The sequence below is a fragment of the Heterocephalus glaber genome, unplaced genomic scaffold (assembly GCF_053883595.1).
Source record: "Heterocephalus glaber isolate CG9 unplaced genomic scaffold, H.glaber_assembly_v1.0 deba00001498, whole genome shotgun sequence".
Lineage (NCBI taxonomy): Eukaryota > Metazoa > Chordata > Mammalia > Rodentia > Bathyergidae > Heterocephalus > Heterocephalus glaber.
The window spans coordinates 5,394,278-5,416,356 of record NW_028258321.1 but is presented as its reverse complement, the minus strand read 5'-3'; the positions used below and the strand labels follow the sequence as shown (position 1 = coordinate 5,416,356).

The window sequence follows — 22,079 nt, the reverse complement described above, 5'->3', positions numbered from 1 at the left end:
ACATACACAATTACTTTATAAATTATTCAGATAGTCCTTTAATTTTACTGCTTAAATATCTTCCTCAGGTAGGGGCCTATCCAATACAAGAAGTTTTTTAAAATCAGCAATAAGGGGCCGGGGATTTAGCTCAGTGGTTTAGCCGCCTGCTGCGCAAGCGCAAGGACCGGAGTTCAATCCCTGGTACCAAAAATAAATAAATAAATAAATAATAAAAATAATAAAATCAGCAATAAGTTATAATAACTTTCCAAGTTAAAAATTGCTCAGAAATATTTTAATTACACAAGATTATCAAGTCTCGATGAAAAAACTAGTTGTATTAAAAGCACTGATCTTGTGGTAGTGAAGTACTGGTTTAGTAATGTCATGTATAAACATTCTTAAGAATTCAGAACAACACACAGGTAATGTGATGAGCCAAAGGAAAAAAATTAAATCAGGGACAATACCAAAAATAGCTCAGTTTAGCTGCGCACAATGACGGCATGCCCCTATAATCTCAGCACCCGGGAGGCTGAGACAGGAGGATCACTGGAAGTTTGAGGCCAGCCTGGGGTACATAGTGAGTTCAAGGCCAACTACATAGTGAAACCTTGTCTCAAAAACAAAAACAAAACAACAAAAATCCCTGTGTTTTTTAGTTTTTGACTTTTTTTTTTTGTACCAGGGCTCAAACTTGGGTCCTTACGCTTGTGAGGCAGGTGGAGTTTGTTTTTTAAAAACATGGTTCAGTAAAAGAAACAAGGTAAGTATTTTTACATAAAGATCACTAGATTTAGTAATTTAGGGGATACAGCTCAGTGACAGAGTATTTATTTGCCTAGCATTCGACAGGTCCTGGGTTGAATCCCTGGCACTGGAAGAAAAAGGAAAAGGAAGGAAAGAAGAAAGGAAAGGGAAGGAGGGAGAGCAGGGAGGAGTGAAAAGACAGCTGAAATTATTCTTTATTTTCTTTAGAGAAAATAAGTTTTCTCTAAAGCACAACTACTTCAAAGTAATAGAAATAAAAAACTAGTGTTGAAATGAAAACTCTCAAAATATGTTATGAGATGCAACTTATAAATAATTCCTATTAAAAACATACATGAGAGCCGGGGATTTAGCTCAGTGGTTTCACCGCCTGCTGTGCAAGCACAAGGTCCTGAGTTCGATCCCCAGTACCCAAAAAAAACCCATAAGAGACTTCCAGGAAGATAGTGGTGAGCCTCTCCGAGATTCGGTGTCCTGACACTGGAATTCAGCAGCTTGAGGAGGAAGAGGAGGGAAGTGGGTCCCTGGGACCCAGGAAGGATCTGATGCAAGATCTGAAGTCTACAGGGAAAGTAAAGAGAGACTTTAACAAAGAGGAGGGAGGTACCAAGCAGCACCCTCTCCCAGAGCCCAGACTCTCCTCAAGGGAATGGTGGGCCGAACCTGCAGATGCATGGTGACTGCTGGCAATCCCAGAGGCCTCCATGGAGAAACGCACCAGTGCACTGGACTGCAGCAACTGGTGAGTTATCCAGATTCAGACCTCACCCAGGAGAGGCTGATTGGCTGGATAGCCATCTTGGAGAGGGGCCAAATGAGCTTGGAACTCAGAACAGCTGCAGGTAGACTCCATCTGGTGACTTCCAGTGTCTCAGTGTGGGTGCCGAGTTCAAGTCAGTAGGAGGTCAGGGAGTAGAGTTCAAGCTGGCAGGAGACACACAGACTGCTGTAGGCTCAAGGAATCCAGTTCCAGCCTCATAGCCAGAAACCGGCCTGAACGTCAGAGGAACTACAGGGGCAGGCTGGCTGGGATTATCCATTACCCCACCATGAAGCTGCAGCTAGCTTGCTGGGATTAATCAATTTGGCTCTAGACTATCTGCCCACACTGCCTAACAGTGACAGCAGAGACATACATGCCTTGAACTGGACGTTTTTGGGGTTTTTTTTCTCTTTTCTCTTTTTTTCCTCCTTTCTAGTTCTTTTCTTCTTGATTGATGGAGCACAGTTTCTAGGTTTTTGTTGTTGTTCTATTGTTTTTATTTTTTCCTTTTCTCTTTCCCACTTGTCTTCTTCACCAGTTTCCTAAAGTTTGTCCTCCAGCCTTGCTTCTGATCTTTCTCTTCTTCCATTTCTGTTTTTTACCCCTTAACCCCTTTTAAATCTTCTCCCTTAAGGGTAAAATTGCCATATTAAGGGCTATAGTATGTCATTTTCTAGGCTGTATTTTGTTTTTTCCCAGTACCAGAGATTGAACTCAGGACCTTGTGCTTTTGAGGTAGGTGCCCTGGATGCCAGTGAGCTAAATCCCCAGCCCTCTAGGGTGTATTTGATGCTATTGTTATTGTTGATTATTATATTACTACTTTAGCCAAGGTGACATAATTGTGCTAATCAGTTGTTCCTCCTGGTATACTAAGACTGAGATTGCCTAAGGGCCTTTCAGAAAAAGAAAAAGAGACCAGGGATTTAGCTCAGTAGTTCCGTCGCCTGCCTCGTAAGTGCAAGGTCCGGAGTTCGATCCCTGGTACCCACCCCCCCAAAAAAGAAAGAAAAACCTACAGGCCAGTGCTAAAGGACTGGCAGCTGGGCCAAGTAGGCAGAAACTTCTCATCCCCAATAAATTGAAGAGGTAGGATTCTGCAACAGACTCAAAACCCAGAAGCCAGCTACACCTGGAAGATGCTTCTGAGAAGTAGTCATATTCTAAGGGTTCTGAATACTGGCAATAAACCTACTCGCCATAAGCAATTTACAAGCAGCAACCCAGGAATCAAACTTTAAAAAAAAAAAAAAAGAAGAGAGCCAGGAGTTTAGCTCAGTGGTTCTGCCGCCTGCTGCCCCGCAAGCGCAAGGACCTGAGTTTGAGCCCCAGTACCAAAAAAAAAAGAATTAAGATGTGTTATATACATGTACCAACTCTCCACAATGAATACAGTAATTACACACTGTAAACATGTAGTTATAGAACTTTTAAAAAGAATCCCTAAAATATCTAAGAAATGACAATGATATTAGAATAAGTTTTTCTTAAGATGACTATATGGAGGAGGATATCTACATGGAAGTTAACAGTATTCACTGGATTTCTGATCATACCTCGTATTGATCACACCTCTTAAAGACACAGAAGAGGACTTCAAAAAAATTAAGAATGGTTGAAAAATGGCAAATTTTAATACCAAGAAAAGAGAGGGGGAGAAAAAAAGTGTTCCTGCATGAGCTATCTACAGCGACAGTACAGCAATACTGCCTAACTCTTCTCACTTCAGATTTGCCTTTTCTTACTCCTGTAAATGCCTCTGATACCACTAAGTTTACCTAGGATATATGACAGCTGACAGAAATATGATGAGTGCCCTGGTCTCTAGTCAAAGTAAACACATCATGAAAAATGCTCATTTAAATGTCACACAAGCTGAGTCCACTCCCATAACAATAAAACAAGATCAAAGCGCCTCTACTATGCATTTAGGAGGGGCTGTAATCAAAGGGCTGGCATGCTCTGGCCAGCATGCACCAGATCACCCTCTGGCTTGCCAACACCAATGTCTGGTTTCTCTTCATCTCTTCCTGGTGCTCTCAATAATTCTGATGTCTCTCTCCACACTTCAGAGGCAACAAAAGGCGCTTAGATTTGAGATAAATGAATTTTATCCCTAATGGCTAATGACATGGCCAGAACGTAGAGGAGGGCAAAAATCAAATATATTTTCAAACCAAAGATGTTTTTATTTTAAAAAATATATTGGGGGGCCGGGGACTTAGCTCAATGGTTTCGCTACCTGCTGCGCAAGCGCAAGGACCAGAGTTCAATCCCCAGTACCCCCCCCCAAAAAAATATATATATATATGTGTGTGTATATATATATATATATATGTGTGTGTATATATATATGTGTGTGTATGTATGTGTGTGTGTATGTATATATATATATATAGGGCCAGGGATTTAGCTCAGTGGTTCTGCCACCTGCTTCACAAGTGCAAGGTCACAAGTTCGATCCCGAGTACCAAAAAAATAAATAAATAAAAATTTAAAAAATAAAGAAATTTAAATGAGGACCTGTTCAATCCGTTTTCTTAAGCATGACACTGTTGAACACCGGTTTCTTTCCATAAAAACATACTCTAAAGCCAAAATACCTGGCCATTAAAAGCAGCTGAGAGATGGACTTTAACTTCTAATTCAAGAAAAGAGTGTTTAAAAACATTTCACTGCTAGCTCCCTAGCATTCCAGGTGTTTTTACAACATATGGGATTAGTAATAAGATTAATTTTGCTATTTTCTTCTTAGTTCTTAGATTTTTCCTTTAGAGCTCAAATTCAGTCTTAATATTTCAGTGTCAACAATCAGAGGACCAGAACTACTTTCATCACACTAATCATTTTATATCCTGCTATTTCTTTAAAATATTATACCAACATTTTATCCCTACCACATCATCGTCTTTAATTAAATGAAGAGGCTAAGACCTAGGGAGGTAAAGTAACATACTGATGACCAAGAGCTAGTTCAAGGCAGAGGGGGGGCCCAAATCCAGGTCTACACACACATTCTTTTTTTTCCTCCAAACAATAGCCTAGAGGTAAAAATAAGGTGGGGCGTAAGGTCAGAGTGTGTGAGTCTTATCCAATACAGAAAGGACTGTTCTGGCTGTTGGGCAGGGCCGGGGATCAAACTCAGGACCTTGTGCTTACCAGCCAGGTGGTGGTGCCACTGAGTTAAATCCCCAGCCCTATTCTGGCTATTTCTTAAAAAAACAATCCTACACCCAGATTACTTTCACTCATCGGACAGATGCTAAATAGCTGGGGGGGGGGGGGGCGCTGGTGCTAGAGCTCAGGAACTCACGCATGCTAGCCAAGTGCTCCCACTGAGCCACACATCCTGGCCATGGCCAGCTTTCTGCTTCTTTGCTTATTAAAGAAACCACGTTTTACAGATAAGCAGTCTGTCAGATGGTGATCTGTACCCATGAAGTGGTGACAGGTACTTTGTATGTTATTAATTTATTCAGAAAACAGTGTTTCATATGAAAACTGAGAAATAGATTTCTGGGTATAATATTATAAAACTGAGTAATGTAAACCTCCCATGGCTGGTCCCACCACCCATGGATTCAACCAACTGCAGATCAAATATATTTGGGGATGAGGTGTGGAAATGCTATGCTGTTGTTGATCTATACTCTGTAGTTAGGCCTACAATGGTTCCATCTGTACTCAAGATGGACAGACTTTTATCTTTTTTATAAGAGATCTGAACATCCTCAGATTCTGGTATCTAACTAAGGTGAAGTGTCCTAAAACCAATTCCCCATAGATACCAAGGAACAAAAGCAAACACATTTGCAGAGGAACTCAAAATTCAAAGTACCATGAACAAAGTCACATAAAGTAATTTGGGGTAAAAGAGGAACTGGTGGTAGGGTTTGGTAGTCATGTGCTGGTAATCTCAGCACTGTGTGAGGCTGAGGCAGGAAGATCATGTTTCAGCCCTACCTGGGTAATTCAGTAACTTAGATTCTATCTCAAAACTTTTTAAAGAAGGGATAGTAGGGATGTAGTACAGTGTGAAGGCCCTGGGTTCATTCCCCAATGTGTGTGTGTGTGGGGGGGGGTGAACAGGCAACATTACTTTCTATATAAAACATAATCCACTAATACTGGCATTCTATAGGTACTAAATCTAAGATAATTTAAGAGTAATTATATTAATAAACAAGTTTTTGCCTTTTGTTTTTCTCTTACATAAAAATGTCCATCTTAGAATCCTGTGAACATTAAAAATGCATAGTTGATGATGAAGGAACACTCTGAAAATTTTTTGAGGCTATTAGACTGGCATTCAAATGAGATGAGAATATTTCTGTCAATAACCAACCCACTCCCTCCTTCTATTAATAGTAACATCATTCTACCAAAGGTCGATATAATTGACTTTTAGGAAATGACAAGTTTAGAATCTATACATGTATATATAGGCACATAAAGACACACACCCCTTAACAATGTGTGGACTCCTAGAGTTCACACATGCATTCTTGCTTCAATTATCTTCCTCATTTACTAGTGACAGGATAAAAATTTAAATAATTATTCAAAGAAAAAAATATTATTAACCACTAATTCTACAATCCCAGCACCTGGCATAAAGAACAGGCTTCTTGAAAGACCAGGATTATTCAAAGTAGATTTTCTTATCTATCAATATGAACCACAAAAAACCTGCAAAGTCAAAACCCAACCATGCTACCTACCTCTCCCCTCAAAAAGAGGTCTTCTGGGCCAGGGATTTAGCTCAGTGGTTTCGCCGCCTGCTGTGCAAGCGCAGGGACCCGAGTTCGATCCCCGGTACCAAAAAAAAAAAAAAAAAAAAGAGGTCTTCTATGGCCATTTTCTAGAGTAAAACAGAGCTGTTTTGTATTTATGAAAACAGTTTAATTCTCCAAAATTAAATTCTATCCCTGGTCATTCGAGAGATGCAAATGAAAACAACACTGAGATTCCACTTCACTCCAGAAAGAATGGCTGCTATCATGAAATTAACCAATAACAAATGCTGGCGGGGCTGTGGGGAAAGAGGAACCCTGCTCCACTGCTGGTAGGAGTGTAGACTGGTGCAACCACTGTGGAAATCAGTATGGAGATACCTCAAAGAACTAGGACTGGAAGTCCCATCTGACCCCGCTATTCCACTGCTGGGGATCTTCCCGCCAAAATTAAAAGAATCATACCACAGTGATATATGTGCACCCATGTTCACAGCAGTGCAGTTTGTAATAGCTAAAACTTGGAAACAGCCCAAATGCCCATCAACTGGAGACTGGATAAAGAAAATGTGGTTTTTTTATAAAATGGAGTACTACTCAGCCATAAAAAATGAGAAATTAGAGACATTTATAGCTAAGTGGATGCACATTGAGGCGATACTCTTAAGTGAAATAAATAGGACACACATGTGTAAATACCGAATAGTTTCTCTGGTGTGAGAAACTGAAAGTGTAAATAAGGACTAAATGTATAATAGGTAATGTGAAATAGGAAGAAAAGGGGCAAAGGGGAAGGAAGTGGGAGGGCTAGGGGAAAGGATAGAAGGGAATGGGATTGATATGAGAAAATGGAAAAATAGGAACAAAATCTTTGTAAATAGGGAGGAATGGAGGGGTTGAAGGGAGGGCTGGGCAAGGGTGAAAAATAAGAACCAAGAGAGACTATGTAAAGGTGCAAATTTCCAATGATGAATGTCATTATATTGTATACCTAAAATGTACCAATGATTAGAATGAATAATCGATAATGTAAAATAGGAAGAAAAGGTCCAAAGGGATAGGGGCAGTGGGAGGGGCAGGGGAAAGGAAAGAAAGGAAAGGAAAAAAATGATGAGAAATGGAAAAAATGGAAATAAAATCTTTGTAAATAGGGAAGGGTGGAGGGCGTGAAGGGGGGGCTAGGAATGGGGAAAAAATAAGAACCAAGATGCATTATATAAAGGTACAATTCCCAATGAGAAATGTAATTGTGTTGTACACCTACAATGTACCCATAAAAGAATTTAATACAAAAAATAAAAAAAATTTAAAAAATTAAAAATTCTATCCCCTATCCTTTCCATGAAAATGTTATATATATTTCCCACATTTGAAAACAAGAGAGAAAAAAGAAACTTTCAAAAACCCTACATAAGCTGGGCATGGTGGCGCACGCCTGAAATCTCAGCACTCAGGAGGCTGAGGCAGGAGGATCACCATGGTTCAAGGCCAGCCTGGGCTATACAGTGAGTTCAAGGCCAGCCTGAGCTGCATAATGAGGCCCTGGTCTCAAAAGACCTACACAACTATTTCCTCAGAACAAATTTAGGCAAATTTACAGTGTGCTGAGGTTCATACACCATGAGCCAATAATCATCAGAGCCAACATGGACTTGCTGTCCCACACCTGTGCTTCAGAAGTACCAATCCCAGGCTCAGGGCAACTTGTCAGTCTAACTACACTCCAACTTTGAAAACAGTGAACCATCTACGCTATAAATAACAACTCTGTATTGTACTGAATCCACAGTTTAGTTTTGTAGCATGTGCTATGGTCTGAATGCCTATCTGCCTCCAAATCCCTATCTGAACTCAGTCACCAATGCAGTAGTCGTCAGTAGGTGATCGGGTCACAAAGGCTCAGTGCCCCCATAAGGGGACACAGCCATAGGGTGCTGTCTGTGATCCAGAAAGAGGCCCACATCAAAGACCAAATCTGCCTTGATCCTGAACTTCCAAGCCTTGAGAAAATGTGAGAATAACATTCTGTTTATAAGCTACCCACTTTATGGTATTTAGCAGACCAAATGGCTAAAAAAAGCAGTCTTGTCATTCATTTCAGATAAAATTCGCTCTAATAGAAAGCTTAATAAATGTCTTCTCTGTTAGGAAAAGCAGTACACAAAGAAGGTAGCTATTTATTATAATAAACAGTACTGACTAAATTTTTAATTAAATCTCCTTAATCATTAAAATTCAAATAAGTCCTCATGCTATTTTATTCCCCCATAAAACCTTCTCTAAGCTTTTCCCCTTAACTCTGTATCAGTGAAGCTTGTTTAACAGATACGCATCTCTTACTTCAACTCTTCCGGTATTCTTTTCTACCCTATTTAGCACCCCCTCTCTTATGTTTGTGCCTTCATTCCTCCCTGATGATAGTCACCAGATTAATCAGTACTAGGTAACTTATATTCGTTCCCAGTAGGTGATCAAAATGATCAAAAAACCCTGCAGAACAGCATGAGGGCTCAGGGTGTACCTCAAGGTAAAGTGCATGCTTAGTTACGTGCAGGGCTGCACCTTCCAAAACGGAACAGTTTGGCTCTATACACAAAGTATACATGAGAAAATTACTGAAACCAAAAGTGGGCTCTTTGTGGGGAAATTTCTTTTAAAAAAATTGGTAAGCCTTTAACTAAATTGGTAAAGAAAAAAATGATACAAAGTGGGTAAAGTGGCATGAACCTGAAATCCCTACTCAGGAGGCTGAGTTGAGGCAGGAGTATCACCTGAGCCCCAAAGTCTAAGACAAGCTTGGAGCAAAGCAGAACCCTGTTTCTAAAAGGGAGAAAAGGGAACAAATGAGGGAGGGACAGAGACACAGAGACAGAGGATGTCACAGAGAGATATCAAAAGAGCTTTGTTTTTGTTGTTCCTTTGGTTGGGTTTTTGTTTTGTTGGTGGTACTGGGGATTGAACTCAGGGCCTTCACACTAAGCTAAATCCTAGGCCTTTATTTTTCTTTTCTTTTTTTTGGTACCAGGGATCAAACTCAGGACCTTGCGCCTGCGAGGCAGGCAGCAGAACCACTGAGCTACATCCCCGGCCTTTCTTTTACTTTTATTTTGAGCCAGGGTTTCACTAAAAGTTGTCCAGGCTGGGTTAAGCTTGTGACACTCCCTTCTCTGCCTCCTGGAGTGCTGGGGTTACTGGCATGGATCACCACATCCAGCTACAAAAAGAACATTACAAACAACTTTATGCCAGTAATTTTTAAAACTTAGATGAAATGGACACAAATTATCAAAACTGATATAAGGAAAACTAAGAACTCTAACCTTCCCATAAAAGCAACTCTTGGCCCCAGATGGCTTCTCTACAACAGTCGATCTAAGAAAAAAATATTAATCCTACCCAAACTTTCAAAAACAGGAGAAGAAAATGGTTTCCAATTATTATAAGACCAGCGTTACTCTAAAACTAAAAATTAGACATGAAAAGAAAATTATAAATCACTATCCCTTATGAATATGATACAATCTTCAACAAAATAGCAGCAAATCAAATCCACCAAAATATAAAAGTATATGATGGAGTAGAATTCTTCTAGGAATGCAACATTAGTTTAATGTTCAGAAACCAATTAGTGTAATTCACCATTTAAAAAGACTAATAAAAACTACATGACCATCTCAACAGAGCTGGGAAAATGTTTGATGAGATTCAGCACCCACTATTCACGTTAAAAATAAAATTCCTGGAAAACTAAGAATATAAAGAAACTTCCTCAACCTAATAAAAAGTATGTAAAAATTACCTAAATCAACATACTCAATAGTGAAAAATTGAACATTTTGACCCCAAGATCAAAACCACACACAGAAGGTTCGGTCTCAACCCCTTTTTTAATACTATTTCAGTCAAACAAGGTTTTAGTGCAATAAGCCCAGGAAGAAAAGTTTCTTAATAAAATAAAATCTAAAGGTGTAATGATTGAAAAGAATAATTTGAAGACAATACAATCTTATGTGAAAAGTTCTAAGAACTCTATAAATAGTAAATGAATTTAGCAATACCAATATACAAAGTATATTTTATACAAGGTCAAACAGTGCAGAAAGCAGCTTAGTGCGGGCACCCACTCCCTGTGTGACCACCCGTTCTCCCAGGGCCACCTCCAAGTGCTGTCATCTCCCTGTGAGTCCTGGAAGGCACAGGCACCCTAACCTCAGTGATGCATTTCATTTTCCAGATACCGTCCAATCAAAACAGTGAATCGTGCACTTCCAGGAAGATGGCGGAGTACTAAGTAGCACAGAATCAGTCTCCAAGATTTGGTGTCCAGATGCTGGAATATAGTGATGTGAAGAAGAGAAGGAAGGACGTGGGTCCCTAGGACCCAGCCAGGATCTGAAGTGAGAACTGAAGCCCAAGGGGAGAGTGAAGAGAGAGGCCTCAATGCAGAAGAAAGAGGTGGCAAGTGGAGCTCTCTCTGAGCCCTGACTCACCAAGTGGGACAGGGGGCTGGAAGCTGCAGACACAGGGTGACTACTGGTGACCCCAGAGGCCTCCACAGAGAAATGCACCAGTGAAACACAGAAGAGAACAGAGCCGACTGCAGTGGCCGGTGAGTGAGTGGGCCCAGAAGAGGGCAGTTGGCCCATGGCCAACTTGGAGAGGGCCCAAATGAGCTCAGAACTCACAGCAGCTGCTGGCTCCATCTAGTGGATCCCAGTGTCAGGATGAGGCAGTACCAACTTCAAGTCAGCAGAAGGTCAAGGAGCCGAGTTGAAGCAGACAGGAGACCCATAGAATGTTGCAGGCTAAACAAATCCGGTTCCAGCCTGACAGCCAGAAACCAGCCTTAACTTGAGTAGAACTAAAGGTTTAGGCTTGCTGGTATTATCCACTATCCCACTGTAAAGCTACAACTGCCTCGCTGGGACTATTTAGCATGGATCTGGACTCTGTCTGCCCACTCTATCTACCAGCAACAGCAGAGAAATCCCTTGAAGTGGACTTTTTTCTTCTTGTTTTTATCGTTTCTTTTTTTTTTTGATACCAGAGATCTTGAACTTGGGACCTTGCGCTTGCGAGGCAGCCAGTGGAACCACTGAGCTAAATCCCCGGCCCTGTTGTTGTTTCTTGACTGTTTGTTCTTGTTTTCACATGTGTGAACATTGTTTCTAATTTTTTGTTGTTGTTCTGTTTTTGTTTTTATTTCTTCCTTCTCTCTTTCCCTCCTGTCTTCACCAGTTTCCCAAAATTCACATAATCTTTCTTAGGCCTCCAGCCTTGCTTCAAATCTCTTCCTCTTCTTCTATTTCTCCATTTTCCCCCCAACCCCTTTTAAATTTTCTCCTTTGAGGGTAAAATCACCATACTGAGGGCACATTTACTGTATACAATCTTCTGGTTTGTTTTAGATTTTGTGTGGGGGGGGGGTTGGTACTAGGGATCCAACTTAGATTTTGTTATATAACCACAAATCTAGTTCATAGGTTAACAGTTGCAAATTAAGCTACCACAGTTTGATATTTTCTAGGCTTTGATGCTACTGTTACTGCTGACTATACTACTTTAGTCAAGATGATGTAATTCTAATCAGTTGCTCTTCCTGGTACACCAAGACTGAGATTGCCTAAGGGTCATAAACAATACTATAGGCCACTGCCAAAGAAGCAGGGGCTAGGCCAAATAAGCAGCAACTTCTCATCCCCAATAAAGAAGTGGTAGAATCTTACAACAGACTCAAAACCCAAAAGCCAGCTACAGCTGGAAGATAGCTCTCAGAAGTCATCATTTTTTTCTTTCTTTTTTTTTTTTTTTTTGGTACAGAGATCAAACTCAGGACCTTGGGCTTCCAAGGCAGGCGAGGCACCACTGAGCTAAATCCCCAGCCCTAAAAGTAGTCATTTCTTTTTTTTTTAACCTAAGACTTCCAGCTCACCAAAGGCAAACCCAAAGGGCAATGAGGTGGAACAATTCGAAAGCCACCAACCTGGACTCTCTGAGGCGGCAACAGCAGAAGTAAAACAGATGAATGAGGCTCTAGGAAAAATTAAATCAGAAATAATTTCTCAGATAACTACAGAGATAGTTACCTGAATGAAAGATGTGGTTAGTGACTCTAGAGCAGATACAGATAAAAAAATAATAATAAAGGAGCTTAGGAAAATGATGGAAACTATGAACACCTAACATAAGAAAGAACTGGATTCCATAAAACAGATTCAAACAGGTATCTAGGACATTAAAACTTCCACTGAAAATATACTCGGCAGAATGAGCCAATGTGAGGACAGGATATCAGATATAGAAGACGGGTTTGCAGTTAGCAACAATGAAAAGATTTCTTAAAAATAGCAAGGGACCCTGAAAAATCATTCCAACAGCTACTAGATGATACAAAGAATAAAATAAGATTGATCAGAGTCAATGAAAAAGCAGGAGACAGCACAAATGACATAACAAAAATGAGCTGTATTTCTAAATGTTGGCAACAAAAAATAGAAAATGAAAATTTAAAATACCACTTGCAACTACATAAAAGATATAAAATATTTAACAAATTTAACAAAATAGACCTAAGACCTTCACAACAAAAAAATCACAAAACATTTAGAGGCACTGAAGATGATGAGGTAAATGGTGAAGATACTTTGTGGACTGAAAAACTCAATCCAGTTAAAATATCAATTTTCCAACAAATTGATTTAAAGAGTAAGACAATCCTAATGTAAAATCCCAGTGGCTCTTTTGAAAAACTGATAAAATAATTCTAAGACTTATAGAGAAATATAAAGGATCCAGCCTACCAAAACAATTATAAAAAAGAATAGTTTGAGGACTAAACCCATCTGGCTTCAAAATTAACTAGAAACTTACCATAATCAAGACCACATGATATTTGCATAGATCAAGGGAACAGAATGTCAACATACACACACACACACACACAGTTAATATATTCACTATATATGCTCAACATATATAAAATCTGACAAAGGATAAGTATTCCAAATATATAAAGAACTCCCCTACCATTCAACAATGAAGAGACTACCCAAATTTTAAAAGTGCCATCTAAATGGGCACTTCATAAAAGAAAAGCAAGTAGCCAACAAATAAATAACTGAAGATTTTCAACATTACTAGGTATCAAGAAAATACAAAGCCAAATCACAGATAACACCACATATTTACTAGGATGGCTGAACATAAAAGAACTGACACTACCAAGGCATTTGTGAGAAGTGAGACAACCACAATTTTCAAAGATTGCTGGTTGGAATTTAAAATAGTATCAAAGAATTTCAGGCAGATAGGATGACTGGATTAAGCATCATTTCTTTGAAAAAGGGCTATTTTGAAGACAACTTCATTAAAGTGACCTTGATGAGTACTGAAGGAATCACATGTGACATTCCTTAAATAAAAATTTATTTAACTTTTAAAAAAATAAAATAAAATAAAATAGTATCAAAAGGGCCGGGGATTTAGCTCAGTGGTTCCACTGCCTGCCTCGCAAGCACAAGGACCTGAGTTCCATCCCCAGTACCAAAAAAAGTACGACAATTCTGAAAAACCACATTTTTTTGTTTTTTATAAGGTAAATAATAACCTACCAAGTCCACTCCTAGGGTTTCACCTAGAAGAAATGAAAATGTACATTTACAAAAAAAACTGAATCCTGGGGCCGGGGATTTAACTCAGTGGTTCCAGCGCCTGCCTCGCAAGTGCAACGTCCCAAGTTCAATCCCCAGTACCAAAAAAAATTGAATACCAATGTTCATGGTAGTTTTATCTCTGATAATACCAAGCTGGAAGCAACACAAATACCCACCAACAATAAATGAATATTCTGGTATACTCATACTTGGGGAGAGAGGAGAGTTTAAACTGGTTCATATCACTGTAAGTAAGACCCATCAATACCACATACTGACTAATCTGTTCTGAGAAGGGTTCACTATATCTATGATACTCTTTGCAAATACATACATATAATACTCAATGTATTCAGGAGAAAACATCAGACATACCCAAATCATGGAACATTCCACAAAATACCTAACCAGTACTCTTTTAAAAAGTGTCAAAGCAATAAAAGAACATAGAAAGATTTAGGAATTCTCACTGACTAGAGGAGACTAAGAAGACACTTATCTGAACTAAATGCAGTGTGGGATTCTTGATTAGATTATGGAATGGGAAAAGAACATTAGTGGAAAATCTAATAAAAACAGAACAAAGTCTACAGTTCAATTAACAGTACTGTACTAATGTTAATTCCTCAGTTTTTATAATTTTACATTGATCAAGCAAAATATTACCATAGAAGAGAAGAAAACAACTTGGTTTTACAGTGTTTTACTAGGTCTAAAATTATTTCAAATTTTATAAAAGTTTTGTTTTGTTTTTCGGTACCAGGGCTCAAACACGGGATCTTGTGCTTGTGAGGCAGGCGGCGGAACCACTGAGCTAAATTCCCGGCCCTAAAAACGTTTTTTTTAATGTTAGAGATAAAAAATTTAAAATAAACCACTTAACTGATAGGCAAAACATGAATAAATCACAAAAGCGTTATACTGAGCAAAAGAAGCCAGACTTTAAACCGTATATACTATATGATTCCATTTAAATGAAATTCTGGAAAAGGCAAAATTAATCTGCAGTGACAAAAAGCCATAGGGCCAAAGGTTGGGGCGGAGGGGGGAACTGATCTCAAAGAGCACTGAGGGAACACTGTGGATTGACAGAAATATTCTGCATCTTTTTAAAAATTAATTTTATTGGTACATTTAAGGTATACAATGTAAGGACATTCATCATTGGAAATTTGCACCTTTACATAATCCATCTTGGTTCTCAATTTTTCCCCCTTCCCCTGCCCTCCCTTCAACCCCTCCACTCCTCCGTATCTACAAAGACTGTTTCCATTTTTTTCTTTTTCTCATATTAATTTCATTCCCTTCTTTCTTTTCCCCTACCCCTCCCATTTCCCTCTCCCTTTTGCACCTTTTCTTCCTATTTCACATTATCTATTACACGCTTTAGTCCTTATTTAAACTTTCAGTTTCTCACACTAGAGAAACTATTCGGTATTTACAGGTGTGTCCTGTTTATTTCACTTAAGAGTATCGCCTCAATGTGCATTCATTTAGCTATAAATGTCTCGTTTCTCATTCTTTATGGCTGAGTAGTACTCCATTCTATTAAAAAAAAAAACACACATTTTCTTTACCCAGTCTCCAGTTGATGGGCAATTGGGTTGCTTCCAAGTTTTAGCTATCACAAATTGTGCTCCTATAAATAAGGGTGCACATATATCACTGTGGTATGATTCTTTTAATTCTTTGGGGAAGATCCCCAGCAGTGGAATAGCTGGGTCAAATGGTTCCAATCCTAGTTCTTTCAGGTATCTCCATACTGATTTCCACAGTGGTTGCACCAGTCTACACTCCCACCAGCAGTGGAGCAGGGTTCTTCTTTCCCCACAGCCCTGCCAGCATTTGTTATTGGTTGATTTCATGATAGCAGTCATTCTTTCTGGGGTGAGATGGAATCTCAGTGTTGTTTTCATTTGCATCTCTCGAATGACCAGTGATGTTGAACATTTTTTCATGTTTATTTGCTATTTTTACTTCTTTGTCTAAGAAATGTCTGTTCATTTCAGATGCCCATTTTTGGAATTGGATCTTTAAATTTGGGAGGTCTGACTTTTTAAAGTTCTTTATATATTCTAGATAGCAGACCTTTGTCTGAGGGACAGCTGGTGAAAATTTTTTCCCACATTGTGGGCTGTCTCTGCACACTGCTGGTGGTTTCTCTCACTGTACAGAAGATTTTTAATAAGAAGACATTACACTTGTTGATTGTGCTACCTCATGGGCAACTGAGGTTTTGTTCATAAAATCTTTTCCTACACCAATGTCTTCAAGAGTTCTACCTAACCTCTCTTCCATCCAGTTTGTTTGTTTTAGTATTTAGATCTTTAATCCATTTCAATTTTAAGTATAGTGCATGGTGAGAGATATAGGTCTAATTTTAATCTTTGACAAGTTGAAACCCAATTTTTCCAGCACCATTTATTAAAGAGGCTACCTTTCCTCCAGTGAGGGTGTTTGGCTCCTTTGTCGAAGATGAGGTGGCTGAGTGTGTCTGGTGTTGTTTCTGCATCTTCTAATCTGTTCCACTGGTCCTCAGGTCTGTTTCTTTGCCAGTACCATGCTGTTTTTTAATCACAGTAGCTTTGTAGTATAGTTTAAGTTGGTGATTGTGATAACCCCTACCTTGTCTTTATTGTCTAGTATTGCTTTTGCTGTTCTAGGTCTTTTTTTGTGCCAAATGAATTTTTAGATTGTTTTCTCCAGGTCTGTGAAGTATGCTGCTGGAATTTCAATTGGAATTGCATTGAATCTATATAACAGTTTTGGAAGTATGGCCATTTTCACTACGTTGATTCTTCCTACCATGTCTTTCCATTTTTTGATATCCTCTTCCATCTCTTTTTTCAGAGTGCTACAGTTTTCAGAGTAGAGGTCTTTGATTTCTTTTGTTAGGTTGATTCCTCGGTATTTCAGTTATTTGGATGTTATTGTGAAAGGAACTGATTGCCCTATTTCTCTCAGTGAGTCTGTTTTTTGTGCAGAGGAAAGCTATTGATTTTTGTGTGTTGACCTTGTATCCAGCTACTCTACTGAATTTGCTTCTTAAATCTAGAAGATTCTTGGTGGAGTTCTTGGAGTCTTTCTATATAGAGTATCATGTCATCCGCAAATAATGACAATCTGACTTCATTTCCTATCTTTATTTCTTTCTCTTGTCTAATTGCTGTGGCTAATGTCTCCAAAACTATATTGAACAGGGGTGGTGATAGTGGACATCCTTTTCTTGTTCCTGATTTTAGTGTGAAGGATTTCAGTTTTTGACCATTTAGTATGACACTGGCTGTTGGTTTTTCATAGATGGCTTTTATCAGATTGAGGTAGAGACCGGCTATTCCAATTTTTCTGGAAAGTTTTTTTATCATAAATGCATAATATTCTGTATCTTGATTGTGGTGGTAGTTACACAGGATTACATTTGTAAAACTCAATCTGTGTGTGTAAAATTCATGTATTTCATTTTATGTAACTTTTTCCTCAATAAAATTCATTAAGTTTTTTTAAATGTTCATATTTAGATTTCATTTGAATAATTAGTATATGTCTCATAATTGATTCAGAAACGAATTTACTAAAACTGCATCCAAATTGTTAGTCAACAAATATTTACTGACATATACTGTATGCCAGGCTTCATGCCAAACATAGCTAAAAATGAGAAATAGCCCTTGCCCTTGAGCAACTCACAGGTTAATGGGAAGATAAGCACATAAACCAAAGCTGCAACTGACATAAAAAAATGTCAGAACTGCACTGAGACTACTTTATAAAGAACCCAGACCCTTTCTAAGAACTTATCTGTGAGGCAATTGCACTTATTATAAGGATATCTATCCCAAATACTCAAAGTTGAAAACATACCAACAAACCAAAGTTCCTTTAGCCTTGTCCCTGTATCTCATGGCACATTTTCTGATGAAAGTCTTATTACTTCAAGGGTATGGTTTCTCTGTCTTTTAAACAATGGAAAATTATTCACAAATACATTTTATGACTACCATTCTGGAAAACGGTGATAGTACAAAGTCAATAAACTTGTTTTTCTACATAGTCTGAAGATAATGCCTGAACGATGTTTGGCACAAACAACACAGAATTATTGGAATAATGTGTAACTTCTTCACAGGGGCTAAAGGACTTTGCCTCTTTAAATGATTAAGTCCTGGTTTGTTTAAGGGTGGATTTAAAGAACTTATTACTTTGAAATTGTATCTTATAAACAGTTATTCAAAATGATAATTTAAACTATATATCCCTATATATATACATGCATGCTTCAGTGAAAATCTTGGTTTTAGCTTTAGAATATTCTTGGACAAACTGCTTAATGTCTCAGTGTTGTGTATAAAATAGAGATAAAAGTAGAATCTACCTTAGAAGGTTTCTGTAAATAATAAACGAGATAACAGATGTGAATAAGGGGCCAGGGATTTAGCTCAGTGGTTCTGGCACCTGCCTTGCAAGCGCAAGGTCCCGAGTTTGATGCTCAGTACCAAAAAAATAAATAAATAAATAAACAGATGTGAATAAAATAATCCTATAATAAATGAGATAATCCATGTGAAGCACTTAGAACAGGGCCTGACATATAAAAATGCACTTAATAAATGTTTACAGTTATTATTATATATACATAAAGGATGTTAAAGTTTGGGAGAAAGCACTAAAAGTGATCATTATAAAAAAATCAAAAAGGCAAATAAGAAGAAGAAATGCTAAGGCATTAGTAATTTGAAGACTAAGATTCATAAATTTTCCAGTAAGCAAGTTTCTTTTTGTTTTGTTTTATTTTTGTGGTCCTGGGGATTGAACCCAGGGCCTTCCACAATAAGCCACATCCTCAGCCACACACACCCTGCCCAGTTTTTTGCCCAGGCTAAACTCAAACTTGCAGTCCTCCTGCCTCAGCTTCCCAGAGTACTAGGATTACAGGTATATCCCACCATGCCCAGGAACAAGTTTTTAAAATTCATTTTCCTGTGAGAATATATAATCATCTTAATGCTCAGTAACAACATGGTAGGGCCAGGGATTTAGCTCAGTGGTTTCACCGCCTGACTTGCAAGCGCAAGGACCCGAGTTCGATCGCTGGTACCAGAAAAAGAAAGAAAGAAAGAAAAAAGCTCAAGTAACAACATGCCAGGCACGGTGTAGACACATTTACTGTTAATAAATCAACTATTTCACTATAATGGGATTGTTTTAATAACCAACTTAATAACTTCTATTTCTGTTTCGGATATCTTTTTTAGTTGCCGAATTATCTTGCTATTCCTTTCTCTAGAGGGGTGCAATTCTTTGGGGGTTTTTTTTGGGGGGGTGGGGTTGGTTTTTTTGCAGGGGAGAGGCACTGGGAATTGAACCCAAGTACTCACATACTAGGCAAGTGCTCTAGCACTGAGCTACAACCTCAACCCTAGAATTCTGGATTACAGGATTTTCTTCCCATTGGAACAGAAAGACCTACATTGAGAAAGTATAACGGTTTCACCTATTTTCTGACAAGCACTCCTAAAAGTTATCTGTGTCCTACTCATAAATTACAGAAGAGTTAAAAGTGCTGAAAGGCAACAGAAAAACAGATTATGGACAGATTATAGAGGAAAAAGAAAAATTCAAATCTAAGGAGATATAATTTTTTTTTTCTTTGTGTACTGGGAATCAAACTCAGGGCCTCACATCTGCCAGGCAGCCAGGCAGGCACTGTGCCACTGAGCTACATTCCCAGCCACTCTGTACATTTTTAAGAAATTACTTGTTTGGTTAAAAAAAAAATCATGATTATGTCTATGTGGCAAGTTTTTGCATGTGTTTACTTTTGTGTATTTATAATATTTATATTTGTAGCTAAATTGAACATCAAATTGACATTTATGTAATTTGAAAAAGAGGGTTCTTTTTTTTTTTTTCCGTACCAGGGATGGAACTCGGGTCCCTGCGCTTGCGAGGCAGGCAGCGACCACTGAGGTAAATCCCCGGCCCTCTCTCATTTATGTTTGAGACAGGGTCTCACTAAATTGCCCAGGCTGGCCTTCAATTTAGAACCCTCCTGCCTTAAGCCTCCCAGGGAGCTGAGATTCCTGGCATGCACCAACACACCTGGTAAGCCAAAAATTTTTAAAGACGATTTTTACTTGGTATAGTGGTATATGCCTGCAACCCCAGCCCTTGAGAAGTTGAGGCTGGAGGCAGGAGGATCCATGAATTTGAGGTCAGCCTGGACTATAGTAGTGAGTTCAAGGCCAGCCTGGACTACCTAGCAAGACCCTGGCTTAAAAAAATAAAAAATTTCTAAGAGATTCTTTTCTGAGTGTCATAACTACATCTGTGTATGTGTGTGAATGCATACATCCATGCGGTTAATTTGATCTCTCTAGTACCTTTTTTTTTTTGGTACCAGGGATTGAACTCAGGTCCTTACACTTTCAAGGCAGGTGGCAGAACCACTGAGCTAAATCCCCAGCCCTTTAGTACCTCTTAAACAATTATCTTCACCACAGTGCAAATATTTTACTTAATAAGTTCTGATAATTTTTATCACTGAAGAACAGCTTAATGGAGTAAAAGCTAAACATACAAAAATACATTAATGTATAATTTTACCACGTACTTTTTTTTTTTTTGGTACCGGAGATCGAACTTGGGTCCTTGCGCTTGCGCAGCAGGCAGCAAAACCACTGAGCTAAATCCCCAGCCCACCACGTAGCTTCTTAGAGGATCTCTAAAATAAAATAATTTAGGACTTGTTCTACTTACCTGTAAGCTCATGAACCAAATCTCAAGCATGTCAGATAATTTCAATATTCATAAATCTCAATAAAAATGGTTGAAATACAGTTTTGCCAGCCAACTGTATGATAAATATTTACTGAATTGCCTACAGGAGACCCACTATGTTATACCAAAAATAGAAGTTCATAAAGCAATTAAAAATTGCTACTCACCAGCAAGGGTATAATCCATATCAAAACCAAAACACTTTATTTTTTCCATGGCTAAACTTCGGTTCACAAACACCCTATGGAAAAAAAAAAAAAAAGAGTAAAAGTGATACCATAATTAACACTACAAAAAAGTCTGAAGTTTAATAAAGTTATTTGGCTCTTCTTCTAGATTTATTTTTCCAACTGATCTTTTTATATAAAGGGATCTAACATGAGTTCTGATACACTTACCTTGACATACATACATATAGTGATTACTAGAGTCTAGCCAACTAACATACCATACAGTTTTTCCTCTTCCTTTTTTTCCCTTCCTTCCTTCCTCCTTTTGTAGTTAGAGTACCTAAAGTCTACTCTCTGGGTAAATTACCAGTCTTCTGCATTATTATCTATAATATTCATGGTGTACAAAGTCATCCTACATAACTGGAACTATTACCCTTGGATCAACATCTTCCCATTCCTTCCCACAACCACCGCTTTTACTTTATTTTTAGGCATTTTTGTTTATAATTCTACATATAAATTAGATCATGCATACTTTTCTATGTCTAGCTCATTTCACTTAGCATAATGTTTTCTAGGTTCATTCACATTGCAAATAGCAGACTCTTCTTCTTTAAGGCTAAATAATATTCCTATGTCTGTGTTACAATTTCTTTAATCATCCACAGATAAGATACTTCAGTTGTTTCTGTATCTTGACCATTGTGAATAATGCTGCAATGAACATAGGAGAGTAGATTTTTTTTTTTTTTTGGTACCGGGGATCAAACTCAGGACCCTTGGCTTGCCAGGCATGTGCCCACACCATTAAGCTAAATCCCAGCCCCTTGAGAGCAGATACTTTTACAAGGTGGTGGCTTCATTTCCCTTGGGTATACAACTATAAGAGGGATTGCTGGTTTGTATTTTTAATTTCCTTAGGAACCTTTACACTGTTTTCCACTGTGGTTACATAGTGTTCATGGGTTCCCTTTTCTATACCCCTTTGCCAAGACTTGTTATTTTGTCCTTTTGATAAAAACTCTAGGGGCAGGGATTTAGCTCAGCGGTTTTGCTGCCTGCTGCGCAAGCGCAAGGACCAGAGTTAGATCCCCGGTACCAAAAAAAAAAAAAAAAACCTCTAACAAGATTCAGTTGCACAGAGCCTGCCTGGCAAGCACAAGGTCCTGAGTTCAATCCCCGGTACCAAACAAACAAAAAACCCCCAAAACTCTAATAAGATTACCAA

General features: G+C 38.5%; 1 protein-coding gene across 24 annotated transcripts in view; it reads right to left on the bottom strand.

Annotated features, from left to right (window-relative positions):
- Positions 1 to 22,079, bottom strand: part of Nt5c2 (5'-nucleotidase, cytosolic II) — a 95,953-nt gene that overhangs the window by 27,388 nt on the left and 46,486 nt on the right. For all 24 annotated transcript variants that reach the window (XM_087185872.1, XM_087185873.1, XM_087185864.1 and 21 more), the window contains one exon: positions 20,846 to 20,919. In XM_087185872.1, the coding sequence (XP_087041998.1) occupies positions 20,846 to 20,919 (74 nt within the window). The remainder of the gene's footprint in view (positions 1 to 20,845; positions 20,920 to 22,079) is intronic.